The 15,000-nt window shown below is 41.5% G+C and overlaps 1 protein-coding gene across 1 annotated transcript in view; it reads right to left on the bottom strand.

Moving 5' to 3' along the window:
• LOC147008646 (protein diaphanous homolog 2-like) overlaps positions 1 to 15,000 on the bottom strand; it is a 468,186-nt gene that overhangs the window by 164,376 nt on the left and 288,810 nt on the right. Inside the window, exons 17-20 of the mRNA XM_085863759.1 lie at positions 1,125 to 1,223; positions 898 to 992; positions 697 to 798; positions 1 to 3 (exon numbers count right to left, since the gene is read on the bottom strand). The exon at positions 1 to 3 is cut by the window's left edge and continues 237 nt beyond it. Of these exons, the coding sequence (XP_085719885.1) occupies positions 1 to 3; positions 697 to 798; positions 898 to 992; positions 1,125 to 1,223 (299 nt within the window). The remainder of the gene's footprint in view (positions 4 to 696; positions 799 to 897; positions 993 to 1,124; positions 1,224 to 15,000) is intronic.

Raw genomic sequence — 15,000 nt, 5'->3', positions numbered from 1 at the left:
CATCTGCACAAACGAGAGAGGACACTTTAATCCCATGCACTCTCCAGGAACATAACATGGGTCACATTTTTTGAGCATTGGAATAACTAGGTTACGGAGTAAATGAAAAATCAAGTGAAAAGTGAGTAAAACATACATAAAAAAACAAAAAATCCCAACATCTCACAAAGATAATACTGTATCAGAATTCTATTAAAAAAAAAAAACACCTCAATTATTCACCTGGCCGCTGATTTGTATAATCTCAAAAGGGAAGGGCAATGCTACTGATACAATTGTCCTTATATGTTAGGGCAGTAATATAGAATTTGGCCAGGTTACTCACATAGAGTGACCTCGGCCTTTTGAAAGGCACTGCAGGATCTTTAGCGCCTCCCAGAAAAAAAGCTCTCCAGCAAATGGGCACCAGGGTTTAACATCCGTCCGAAGCACAACATACGCATTTATGATATCGCCCTGCTTGTGAATCAGCAGGATGACATTTTATTGCAGAGTTGGGAATAAAACCCACATGAGACACCTCAAATGTGAATATACCAACGCTGAGTTACCCTATCAGCCTTTAGTCATAAAATATGCGCCTTATACTCGGCATCTCTTCCCAAACCTTAAATCCACTGTCATCTCATAATGAAGTGTTCAAAAGGTTGAATTAATCAAGGAATAATGTCACACTTTGATCAGAAAAGCACATACCACAACACCAAACTGCTCAGCTTCAGCAAGCTCTTTGTATTCTTCTTTAAGTGTTGCCAAGGCTTCCAGCTGGTCAGTTTCAGGCATCTGCTTTATTAGGTTCTGTTGGAAGAAAGAGACATGGAGTTTCATTTGCTCTTTCACTCTTCACAAGCATGCACATCTCTCTAGGCATCTGCAGAATACGTGCAGAGTTCTTACCTGCATGACAGATTCAGTCAGCTTTTTCTCATTTACTTCCAATATTGCATTCTTTACATCCTCGTAGGACATCTTTAGAGTACCGAGGAAAATAGCTGGAAAGAAACAATGGAAGCAAATTGGGTTCCCAAAATGCGCATAGATGTTTGCACGCAGCAAGAGTTCATGCAATTTCCCTTTCCCCATTTCATACCAGCTGGGATAATTCACAAATGTGATCCACTTACAAAGGTTTTGTCCGGATTTTGGGTCCAACACTTTCAAATCTTTAGATTTTTTCTTCGTGGATTGTTTCTCACCAGCTCCTTCTGGCTGATTCTTCATCACTGAAAAATAAATAAATAAATGTTGTTGAAATAAGTTGACATTATGAAATCTTATCAAGATATGGCCTGTTACATTCCAAAACGGTGACCAATGAAAATGCGTACTCATAAAAAACGTACAACTACAATGATAGTTTTCAAATTAAGCAGCTTCTCTAATCATTGGCTCGGTCAATAAACAATTAATCTTATAGATATACTGCAATGGAAGAATCACTTTAATTATAAACGAGACAGTTCACAGAACACGTTACCCCGCGCACGCAGTGTTCAAGTATCATATACAGCACTTCAATTCTAATAAAATAATGATTTTTAAGATCGTTAAATTTTTTTCCAGAAGATTAGCATGATTGAAGCAGTCTTATACTGTTACGGATCTGGCAGCCATGAGCACACAACAGACAGGTCCCCGTAGCTCAGTTATTTAGTTCAGTAAATGTGTATAGTTATTATCCATCCCCTGTGTCTCATGGGTTATTAAATGTTCATGTGCTGCGGAGTTATTTTGATAGTCAGGGATTTCTTTTACATCTTCGCTTTCACAACAGCAACACCTTTGCCTCGCTCCATCCTGACGCCATAATGTTTCCGGTGGGCGGAGTTCAATGAAGGACTTGGCATCTCTCTCGACGAACCGGAGAGATGCGAGCGAGTTTGCTGTCGTTCGGCTAATGGGAGCCAACGCAGGACAATATTACTCATCTTCCTGTTTGAGGGGCGTTCCGCTGTGACGCCCGCCATGCCCCCCGGTCCAATCAGAGGACTTGGCGCCCATTTTGGCCAATCACAGGGGCAACGAGCGGATCGCACGCCAAAATTGTCCAGTAAGAGGGGGGCGGGTTCCGAGACGGAGTCCCCTCCCCCCTGGAGAGGGAGTGAATAATTGATCGGCACGATCTGAATGGGGGCAGTTGGGGTTTGTCTGCTGGATCGTCCCGGATCGCCTGTCCTTGCCCGCTGGCACTCGCTGCCTTGTCCGTGCTCGCGCTGGTTGGTGTCTGTCCTTCATCCTCCGTCCCTGGTGCTTGGAGTGGCATCGTGGTTGCGGGTTTGAGTCCCGCCGAGCAAGAACGTCGAAGACCACATGAAGTGGACAGGTCCAAGCTAGCTCTGGTCTCCAGCTCACCTTTCTTCGAGCTGGAGGCGTTCAATAAAGACCCCACGGGGTCCATTTCTGGGTATCTGTGTGTGCGTGTGTGTGTGTGTCCGTGGGCCCCGTCTATAAGTAGAATTGTTAAGTGCTTTTGTTGTACATTATTTGCGTTGCTTAGTTGTGATAACTCTGCTCTGTGTTCCCTCCCGATTATTCTTCCCCTCGTCCCCCGATTGTTGTAAATAAATTCCCCTTTTGTTGAATGTACCAGCTCGTCCTTGTCCTTTCTACCATTGGTTTGCCGCGCTGCGAATGGGAATTAGGAGGCTCATTGTTGCCGTAATCGTGCAATCGGCCCGGCAGGAATCTGGTATGCTCCGCTCGGGGTACGACTCGGATCAAGCTCGGTAACGGCCTGGATCACGCAGATCCTGCCGAGGGTGAATTTCCCCGGTAGTGTGGACGACGTGGGTATTTAGGTATATTGAAATTGGCAATTGACCCTATCCCACGTGGTCGACCTATTGGCGATCTTCAGTCCGGTAAGGGACCTGTGACCTTTCGGATTTATCTGAAAAGTACGACCAAAATTCCGAGTGTTCGGTGGAGCCGACTCTACTGCTCCCCCTGGCGGTCGTGCTCGCCGCCGAGACCAGGCCCCACAACCCCACAACACTAAATAACATGTCGAAGTAATGCTAAACTGGAGGTTCTTGCAAGTGTAAAGAAGGCGATTTATGTTCCACATTGTTCAAGAAAATATATCAATTTAAATAAAATAAAGATTGTAAAGGTCGTATAAATAAATTAATTCCGGCAATTACTGCTGTTTTTTCCGCAGTGTCTATTACACTACCCAAACACATTACATTAGTCACTCGTACCTGTCATATATGCGTCCTTTATGACGTTGTTAAAAACAGTAAGTTTCCTGTTTGGAATGATTTTAATTTTGTTTGACTGCCAGACAGGCAGAAAGAGTAAAAATAATTATCTCACTCATTTCTGCGCACGTACGATTGGGACAAATTCCGAGAACCAATTGCACCCCTCTTTTCGTTTATTTTGCGCGGGGTAGTTATCTGTAAGTATTACGGCAACATTAAACTGCAATAAAAAGAGATGGCCTATTTCGAATGCAAAGAGTGATTTGTGATTCCGAGTGTCTAACTCTCATCAATCATAGCTGAGAAGTTTAAAACGCTTGAGATGTTTACATACATTCTAAAAGTGGAGCATTCACTAAGGCTGGTCCTCTGTGTAAGTGCAAAACATCTGTTAAAATGTAACAAATGGGAAAAAAAACACAAGCTCATCAAACAAGGTGGGAAATTATTCAAGGCTGTCTGATAGCATTCCCATCTGAACCCCTGGATCATGATGTGGCTTCGAACCAGGCACATTCGGTATGTGGGATTTGAAGCAGCTTCAAAAATACCATGTGGAGTGCTTGCAAAATTTTAGAGATCGTCGTTGCAATTCGGACAGACACCGTTGCAAAATGGGTTGCCCGATTCTTTTTTCAGTTGCCCGACAAGCATCCACAATGTTTTCCCTCATAGTTACACTTGCCAAGAATAACTGACTCATCGAGTCTTGGCATTGCGAGTAGTCCATTGAAAAGGAGTTTTGTGATCTAGTTTCGACATTACCTTGCTATTGTCAAACCAACTATCGATGACCTCATCTGGTATTCATGGATTTTACAACCGTCAGTCCCAATAAACATGAGGTCTTACATTTTAAAAAATATATATTTAAAAAATAAGTTTTTGTGAACAGAAATCACCAAAAAAATTAATTTAAAACCATTAGGCAGATACTTCAATATTAAGTCATTGTCAATTTCAACATATTGTTATGATTATGGGGGTAGATGTAAGGATTTAATAGGGAAGTTGGCATTGTATAGTGTAGCATGCATGGTCTGTGGACGAGTAGAAACATCTCGATGGAATTAAGTTCGGGAATCTGTGAGCTTAAGTGTTATGTGTCACAATAGGAGGGGTGGTGCGGTGTTAGTTAGCTTAGGGAGTAAAAATAAGTCCCTCAGTAAGTGATTGCCCTGTGTTATTTTACCTAAGTTTTTTTTTATATTTCAAGTGAGGCCAAAAAGCTGGAAACACGCCCCTGAAATGACAACAAACAGGAGAAGCCCCACCTTCCCGGGTTTGTGGGCGAGCAGGCCACACCCCGGAGACGGAGGACAGAGAAGGTGATAAAGTAGGTTCGAGGATGTTCCAACTGGATCGGACATGAGAAGGTTCCTACTGTATGGACGATCAAAAGGGAGTGATAGAGGGCGCAGGAGAGGCAGGCGCATTTTTGCACGTGTGGAGTGTGGAAGCTTCCTGTCTGGTTTGCACATGAACATGCACATGAGGTCGGTGTGAGGAATGCACGAGGCAGGTGGCACTTTTTACGAAAGAGGAAGGCTGGGACATTTGGAATATTCTTGTGGAAGTTGTGAGAGAAGCGCCACTGTGCACGCGTGTGCTCTGCCACAAGTGATGGCACCATTTTGCCTGCGTGTTCACATGCTGGTGGAAGCGCTCCCCATTCCGAGTTCGACGAGGACCAACCCTGGGCCAGGCTGAGTCCCAGTAAACTTAAAAAAGGGGGGGGGGATCTTTTCATTTTATCACCCTTTGTCCGTGTTTGCATTACACTTCTTAATGATTGTCTTGACGACTGTGCTCCAAGGGATATTCAAGGCCTTTGAAATGTTTTTATACACATCCCCTGATCTGTGCCTTGCCACAACTTTATCCCAGAGGTCATTTGAAAGCTCCTTTTTACCCATGGTTGAGTCTTTGCTGTGAAAATGCAATGCTTTGCTGTGAAATGAAACCAGCAGGAACAGCAGATTTTATTCTGAAATAATCAGAATCACTACAATCTAACACAGATGGAAGGCAATTAAGTTGTGTGATTTTGAAGGTAATTGGTATTATATGGGGGGATGTGGGGTGGACACTTATCCAACCAAGATATTCTCGTTTGGTATTATTCATTGATTTTCTGAAATTTGTAGAATTTGTTTTTCACTTCGAAGTTGTGGGTTATGATGTGTAAATAAAGGTGGAAAAAGTTTGATTGAAAGCAATTTAATTTCAGGCTATACGGCAACAAAATGTGAAAATTTTTAAATAGTCTAGATGCCAAATAGCCATTTTAGGGCAAAGCATGCTTTAGCTTCATTATGAAGTTTTTTTGGTTGATTCATCATGTCTGAGCTATCCTGAATCAAAATCAGCCGGGTGCCAGACTCGCACCCTTGAGGAATTTTTTTAGAAGCGAAAAACAAAATGGCCACCACCGACTTTCAAAAAATTCTGTTTTGGGCAATATCTTCACTTCTAATACACTTACACACAATTTTGGTGTCTACTACTATGTTTCATGTGACAGACAAGGTAAATGTTCATGATTCTCTCAAGATTGGATGACAACAGATGGCAGAATTTGAATCTGGATGGCCAACAAGCTTCAACAAGACACTAACCATTAACCAAGAAAGTGACCCTGATGACTTCGACCAAACAGAGCATCAAGCTGGATGGAAGGCCAGTATATGATACCGAATTGATCTACATCCGAGTCATATGTCTCCAACAATACTTGATATTGATATCAAGGACGTCCTCTCTTACGAACTATCCCCTGTCCCAGCCTCCTTGTTTGATGAGAGCGGTGCGATGGGGGCTCAGTCGAAAGCAATCCTGAAGACGAAACTCCAAGTTGAGCAATCAAGTCGAATCCAAGGTGTTCCAAATGCTGTCATCATCGATGGATGCGCCATGTTATGGACTGTACATTGGCCCACAAATGGTACAGTTGAGGATTATGTGATCAACTTCATGGGAACCATCAAATACCACCTGGAGGGTTGTGACGTATACCTGATTTTCGACAATTACATCAAAATCAGCACAAAACAAATGATGAGATCCAGTCACGCAGGTCATGATTCAAGTCGAAAACATCAACTCAACTTACACACAACACTTCCAGCGCAAAAGGTGGTCCTAAATGTAGCCTCCAACAAAGTACAACTGATCGATTTGATCTGTCAGTATCTGATGACCCACATTGTGGACAACCAGACCAAACTGGTGATCACCGGAAAAGATCCTACACCAGTACAAGTCTGGAACAATTCCACTCTCCAGAGTCAGGATCTGAAAACACACCATGAAGAAGCAGATGTCATCATCATCCACCACTTAGTTAGAATTGTGTCAGGTGTCAGTGGTGACTCAAACATCAAAGTGGTCTGCGACGATACAGATGTCTTTGTCCTGTTGATTCATTTCTACCTCGAGGAAAAGATGACTGTGGATGTCAGCATGGAGAGTCCGTGTGCTGGGAGGACGAAAGAAGACATTCGCCAAACAGCACTGAAACACAAAAGCATTGCCAAATATCTGCCTGCTGTACATGCTCTGACCGGATGCGATACTGTGTCGTATTTGTTTGGCATTGGAAAGGCCACAGCGCTGAAGGTACTAATGGGCAGACATCATCCCACCTTACTTGGTCAGCTGGAAGCAGACGAGGAAAAGATGATATCTGACACAACTACCTTCATTGCTGCCTGTTATGGTTCCAAAGGTGAAGGTGATATGTCCACACACCGAGATCAGTTGTGGAAATCTAAGATGGCCAACTCCAAGATTACCTCTGTTCTGAAATTGAACTCGTTGCCCCCATAACATGATGCCTTTATTCAACATGTACATCGCGCTCATCATCAAGTCATTATCTGGAAATCGGCCACTCAGTCAGACCCTCTGAACTTGGATCCCATCAAGTATGGATGGCAAGAAGGTGAGGAAGGTGCGACGTTGTGTCCAACCACATTTCCACCTAATGTGTCTGCTGCACCAGTCACCATTCTGCAGCTGATCAAGTGTGGATGCTCCACCAGCAGGCCATGTTCCACCAGGAGGTGTGCTTGTGTGGCAGTACAGATGTCATGTTCGATGTTTTGCAGTTGTAATGCTGGATCAGACTGTTGTCACGAACAGACAAGGGCAGTAGCTGCTAATCACAACGACGATGATGAAGATTGAACATAATGTAGAACATTGCATCCTTAACAAAGTTAATATTTGTTTGCCTAAAAACAAAAGGTAATTTCAAAATCATATACATGTACATACTTACTTTAAGACAGAACCCAAAGTCATAGTCAACTATCCACGTGTATCCGGATATATTTGTGAAAAAATCGTATTCCAATATAATCATCAATTCATTGATCATTGCAAGTAAGTTACTTCAGCTGTCATTAACTATGATTGTACGTAGTATTAATATTTGAGGGTTCATCAAATTCAATTTCTTACTCGAAGTGATCAGTGGAACTGCAAAATAGCCATTTTTCATCTTCAAGTGGTGGCCATCTTGAAAATATGAGACAGGTCTTATATATACACACCTTCAATTTTATCATTACCGGATTCCTTGACCATGAAAACATAGTCGTAGACACCAAAATTGCGTGTATAAGTGCATTAGAAGTGAAGATATAGCCCAAAACAGAATTTATCGAAAGTCGGTGGTGGCCATTTTGTGTTTCGCCTCTAAAAAAAATTCCTCAAGGGTGTGAGTCTGGGACCCGGCTGTTTATGATTCACGATAGCTCAGAGATGATGAATCAACCAAAAAAAACTTCATAATGACGCCACAACATGCTTTTTCACATTTCCGCTGGACTAAAAGGAGGGGCAGACTTTCAAAAGGCACTGTATATTTCTTCCAATCTCTTTTCTATTCTATCCCTACTTCCTCATAAACTGTACAAATTTCCTTTCTCTTCCCATACTTAGCTTTAGCTCCGACTATATATGGAAGATCTAGATGGTCAAAACATAAATTACTAAAAAGTTAGCACCTGCCCCCCACCTCATACGACACAAGATTTAAAATAGCAACCGTAACGTCATCATAAAATCCCTTAAGTTCCAAGTTCAGGAGTTATAAATATTTAGAAGCATCAATAACAAATAATACTTTGAAGGAAATACAAGGAGAATAATTAGAAAAAGATATTAGATACATCAAGGCTGTGCTATATCCACATCCCAGCATGTCGACCCAGACCTGGGATCAATTACAACGAGCAATTACATGTGGAATAGCAATTCAAGCAGAATTGCAATTGAAATTTAAATTTAAATTGCAATTGACCTCATGTCTACTCACACCTACTAAAGACAAAGGAAATGCTATACAGCTATCCCCAAACAGGAAATCTAGCAAGGACACCTGAACACAATATCATCATCATCATCATCATCATCATCATCTATCCTCTTCGGGCTGAGTGGCCCATAAGGCTGCAGTGCATACGCTCCATTCTGCCCTGTTTCTGGCTCTCGGCCTGGCTTCATCCCATGATCTCCATCCTATCTCTTTTCTTTATTTTCCCACTGTTCTCCTGCAGGTTGTTCAAGGATGTCCCACTTTCCTTCTTCCTTCGGACTTCCATGACAATGTGGTCATACAGTTGTTATCACACCGTAGGGCCAACACAATATCGAGTCTGACACTGCACTATTTCAGAACAAATTGTGGGATTTCATCTTGTCAAAGTCAAAATGCAGGCAAAACATCAGGCTTCAGAAGGAAGATCTCCATCAGAAGGAAGATATCCTCTGAGATGTAGCACTCTGTGATGACACTGAACCTGCATAACAGTCAGGGATAAAACCCAGAGTAGACTGCTCAATGAAAAGCACATTAATTAATTATCAGCCGAGCCGCCACACTTGGCAGAATATAAAAAATAAATAAATAAAATTATTGCTGGTGAAAGGTAGGGTTGATCTGCATTGGTGAACAAGTCAGGCAATGGATGAAATCAACAGGATGGTTTGCATTGAACCACAATGTCAACTTTTCTTTCCTCTGACAAAAGGTTATCGCCAAAAAGGTCAGCTTCTCCTTTCCTCAGGAGGTCAGACCTTGGAGGTCAGACCTCCAACAGAGAAGAGGAAAGTCCGATCAGGCTCATCAGGCACATTATTTTTTGCCACAGGCACAGTCAGTACGACCGCATCAATTGAATCTCACTGAAGGTTATCCAAGGGAACTTCACAGAGCAGGCTTTGTGCTGCAGGTAACAAAGAAGGCAGACCAACAAAATGCCCTTTTCTCACCCCACAACAAAAAAGCAGCTCGCTTGGCAAGTGCCAGATATGTTAACACTGGAATCTCATATCCTGGAGGAAGATCCATCGATCTGATGAGAGCAGATTTCTCCTGTACGGGTCTGGCAGAACTTGGGTTTGGCGACAACAGACACAACCTGTACACCCAAGAACACTGCAGATCCATCCCATTTGGTGGCAGATGCATTATGATGTGGGGCTGCCTGTTACAATGCTAACGTTACCTTGTCACTGTACAGGATAATCTGACAGGCATAAAATAATGTAGGGACAATTTGATCAGGTTGTTGTTCCACACTTTGGTAATCACCAATTTTCTGACAAGACCTGTATTCATGAATGGCAATGCAAAACCCCAACGCTATCGTGCAATCGCTACCATCTTCCAAAATGATACGGTCACAACATTGCCCTAGCCAGCAAAGAGTCCCAATTCAAATATAATAGAGCAGGTTTGAGAGATTCTTGGGCATGGGATTAATAAAATGGTCCCTGCTGTGTCGACACTGCTACCATTGGAGGCTGCTTTGCACTGGGAATGGTAACAACACCCTCTTGATTCTCTCTGGTAGTTTCTTCAGGTGACAATGATAAGGAGGAGGATTGCAACAGTCGTTCGTGCTCATGGTGCTTCCATACATCATTGACGTTTTGAGACATTCATTCAACTATGACATAATCATTGATTGGACTTGAGCCCTATATAATCACAGGATGTGAGCATGTTTACCTCTACCACCGAAGTTGGACGATTTCACCCCTGTCTGTCTGTCATTGAGCAGGATATCTCAAAAAGTTAGCGACGGATTAGGACAAAACTTGGTAGAGAGGTTGGGTGTGTTCAGGAGGAATTGATTAGATTTTGGTGAAGATCTGGAATGGGATGTAAAAAAATTGTTTTTAAGTGATTCTTTACCATTGAGATATTGGGCCAAAAACGAGAATTAGTGCACAATATCTCAAAAATTTATGGACAGATTATGACAGAACTTGGTGGATGAGTTGGGTGGGAAAAAGAACAAGCTGATTATCCCCCGCCAACCAACGAAGTTGGCGGGGGTTTATAGAAATGGGTTCTGTCCGTCCGTCCATCACATTTCGTTTCCGGAGCTTAACTACAAATCCCCTCAAGATATATTTACGAAATTTGGTACACATATCAAGCAAGTGGTGAACTGGTGCCTTTTGATATTTTCTAATTGATAGGTCACATGGTTTGGCAGCCATGTTGGATTCAAGAAAAATATTAAAAATAATGTTTTCTCTGGAATCACATAACCTAACGAAGCGAAAATTTGCAACTATCATCGTCCATCATGTCTGCATACATAGTAAAAATTATGACATCACAAATCACATGGTTTGGTGGCCATCTTGGATAGAAAACCACACCTCATCCGATTTACACGAAACTTCACACTCATATTCCACTGGAGGATTGGAGGCAGAATGTCAATTTATGATGTCATAGGTCACATGGTTCGTCAGCCATCTTGGATTGAAAATTAATATTAAAAATCTTCTCCAGAACGGCTGGACAGATTGAGGCAAAATTTCACATAAACTTTCCCCAAGACATCCTTTCAGAAGTTTGTTAATTTCTAATTGATAGGTCACATGGTTTGGCGGCCATATTGAATTTACTCTAAAACCTTCAAACATCTCCAGAACGGCTGGTCAGATCAAGGGAAAACTTCACATACATATATTGCACACGCTTAGGGAATATAAGTTTGTTAATCCTCATTTACTATGGTGGGGGATATCGAAGACTTTGTCTTCAACGGATGCTCGTTATCCCCCGCAAACCAACAAAGTTGTTTATATTTGTTATGCAGTGCTATTACAGACATCATCATATTGTGATAAAAATAAATCAACAAATCGTTTGAATTTATGTCCAATCATTTGTAAAGAGATGTGACTTGGTCCAGCAGAATTATTTCATTGACCAAAACTCATGTTATGCAATAAAGCATTTTCTTGTTTGCTGCAGGGCCTAAGTGTCATAGTTGGAGCTGAATATACAAACCACACAAACTTCTGCTCACCTCTCCCACTGGAGCTAGAGTTCTTCAAAGCAGTGATTTTGACCGAGTCTTATGATATTGTTGCTCATATATATAAATAATCTCTCCATTGCTCTGGAAAACTCTTTCTTCCTCGTTGTAGATGACTTCACATTGTGTTTTAACCCCTCCCTCTATGAGCCAGGCAGTCATTGCATCTTTTTGTTGTAGAAAATGGTCTGATGAATGGAACATTTCCTTTATCTTACAGTCTCAACCTATTAATGGAGAAACATCATAAAACAATTCCACCTATATAATTTATTGGTCATCCACTGTAAGAAGCTCAGGCTCTTGAATTTATCGGCCTCACCATCAGCAATAATTTTTTCTGAGCCATCAACAAAGCAAAGCTGGCCTGCAAAGCCAGCCACAGACTGGCATTCTTGGTCGATCCAAGTCTTTCCTTGGAAAATTAGAGCTATTCACAATCTGCAAGGCCTTTGTCCATAGCTCAATGGAGTACTTCACTTCAGCATGGGCTGGCACCTCAGCAACCCCTCTGTTTTTCCTGGATTCTATGGCATCGACAGCTCTCAAAATTATAGGAATCTTTCATGAAGAGGCAAAAGCACAATATCTGCTCCTTTCACATCACAGTGCAGTCAGTGGTCTCTGTTTTTACTGGCTCTTCTCAAATATTGCTCATTTTGCTCTCTCAATCCTCTGACCCAATATACTCCATGATGCACGTATTCTGCCAGTAACTCCCTTCTGGTTAAATTTCCAAACTCCAGACTGAGAGCACACGTCTACTCCTTTTTTCCATTGCTTCTCCCATCTATAGAACCACCTTTCAGAGGCTGTTCTGTTTGACTCTTCCCTCCGGGGCTTCAAGCAAGCAGTATACCAGCTGTCAAGTACTTCTTGTCATCCTCCATTCTGTCTCCTGCTCTTTATTACCCCATTTAACCTATACTAATGCAACTACCTCGCTTGCTAGTTTCAAATGTTTCCTCCTCTCGTCCTGTTTGTTCATTCCATTGATGTTTGTCCACCATCAGATCGACCTTGCTCTCCCATGATGCTCACTTTTGTAAAGAAAAAAAAAGACAAATACATGAGACACCACTGGACTTAATTTCAATGAAACAGCCACTGAGCTTGGGGAAGTGACATTACTTCCCAGAGCATTCTGATTTCCAGTAACACCACCCTTTATGATGTTGCTTTTGTCTGTGCATTAAGTGGGGAAATGAAGTTGGAATTTCTTCCTCCCCATGGATGCCTGTAAATGCTGAGCATCAAGCAAGGATGCAGCGTATACAATTTTATTGTCTTTGATATGACTTGGTTAAGGTCAGACTCGACCAGCCGACCTCAGAGACACAGAGAGGATGCTCAACCAATATACCATCAACTCTGTTTATATGTTTTATCAAACAGGTTTTAATGGCTGTGTGGTGCTGTTACCACAGGCATTGCACCAAAGTGAAGAATACATATGTGACATCATCTGAGATTTCACCCCAACTCCCTGTGGCAATGTGGACTCACCCAAAGGTTGTGGGGGGTGGGGATGGGAGAGGTGGAAGGAGTTGTGAGATTAAAAAGTGAGCTTGAGCATCATGCACTCATGGCATGAAAAAGTTAATGGTGAAAACCAGAAACTCACCGGGATACACTAATAATTTGTCAGTTGTGTTAATCCAACAAATAATTTTTTGGTGGATATGATTCAACCTCAGGGTGAGATGACAAAGGGGGAGATAAACAACATACAAGCTACTTGTAAAACACAGACAAAATACTTTTATTGTGAATATTTTTTTTCATTGAGGTATTTCACATTTTGAGCAATGTAAATTTAGAAGAGAAAGGTTAATAATAATTGCAAAAATCTCTAGATAAGATGACATAAGAATGCTAGAGTGCCGGCGGCTGTTGAAGCAAAGTGCACCGTGATATTTGAGGATCGAGAACATACTATACTTTGAAATAAACCATTATATATGGAAAACATTTTCAGCAGATGTAATAAGCTTTTATGAATCAAGAGTGGGCCTATTATTATCATGGATGCATTCAATATTTGTGTGAAAACGAACAACCTCACATGCAATATAAAATTAAAAATGAGAGAGAGACACAGACAGAGAGACAGAGACAGAGACAGAGACAGAGACAGAGACAGAGACACAGACAGAGAGACACAGACAGAGAGACACAGACACAGACACAGACACAGACACAGACACAGACACAGACACAGACACAGACACAGACACAGACAGAGAGAGAGAGAGAGAGAGAGAGAGAGAGAGAGAGAGAGAGAGAGAGAGAGAGAGAGGTCGAAAAGGGACAACAATAGATATACTTCTAACTCGATATATGATCTACAAAATGATTTTTTGAAAGCGGCACATGGCCTTTGACCGATTGAACCCAAAATCAAATTAGCGCATCTTTGTATTACAATATATCCTTTTTTTTTTAAAGAAGAAGACTGTGCCAAACTCTTTTGACACATTTTAATCCTGACAACCCAACACCAGTTTATAACTGATGTAATCATATCATTATCAATAATTACTTGCCAGCAAACAAAGTTGTGCTATAACGTTCAAGTCTCCCCAATGTAAATTGAACCACCAATCTCAAGGTTAAACATTCATTCGTTCAGTTTTGTAATCGCAGGCACGAGCATGACACATTGCACAGCACAGCTAAAAAAATAGACAATTATAAAGTTTAAAAAAAAAAAAATTAAATCATAGGCGCATCAAATTAGCCCACAGTCCAAGCAGTGATTATGGTAAGACATCTGCTGCGACAACCTCATCATGAGACATGCTGAAATGGCTTTGCTCGGGCTGAGGTCCATGTTGGCAAGTATAAGTATCCCACATCCCAATCGTATACTATTGTGTTGAATGAGGATAAACAAAATAAGCATTCTTTTGGTAGCAAAATAGATGAAGTTTAAATCCACTAATTTGTTCTTCCACCATAGAAACACTTTCACCAATATCTAATGAAGCTGCACAGTCACTGTGTAAAAAAAATTAGATTCAACAGAATGACCATGAGAAAAAACCAATGTCACCCCCAGGGTGACCAGTATCTTGCCAAAATGTGAACATGAGTGACTTATTTATTCGATTAAAGTTACTCAAAAAATAAGGGTTTCGTCGACCTTGATGCTTGACCTTTTTGTGACCTTGACCTTTGACCTTGACCTCTATATTTTCATCTGGTTAATGGTATCTCTCCAGGACCGTTGCACATGAAATATCAAGAGATTTTGATGAGAACTGAGGAAATAAAATTTTCATGAAAAATCCGTTTTTTCGTCATTTGACGTCATTGATGACGTCATAGCGTCAAACTTTTGACAGATCTGGAAAGCACTTATCAAGCGCTTTCATATGAGGTATTACTCGATATGGTATCTAAGATTTCAAAATATGACATTGGGGTCAAAAACTTTTGAC

This window comes from Eptatretus burgeri, chromosome 18, assembly GCF_056783735.1.
Source record: "Eptatretus burgeri isolate ZD-2024b chromosome 18, Ebu_testis_v1, whole genome shotgun sequence".
Classification (NCBI taxonomy): domain Eukaryota; kingdom Metazoa; phylum Chordata; class Myxini; order Myxiniformes; family Myxinidae; genus Eptatretus; species Eptatretus burgeri.
This window is presented reverse-complemented; position numbering and strand designations above follow the sequence as displayed.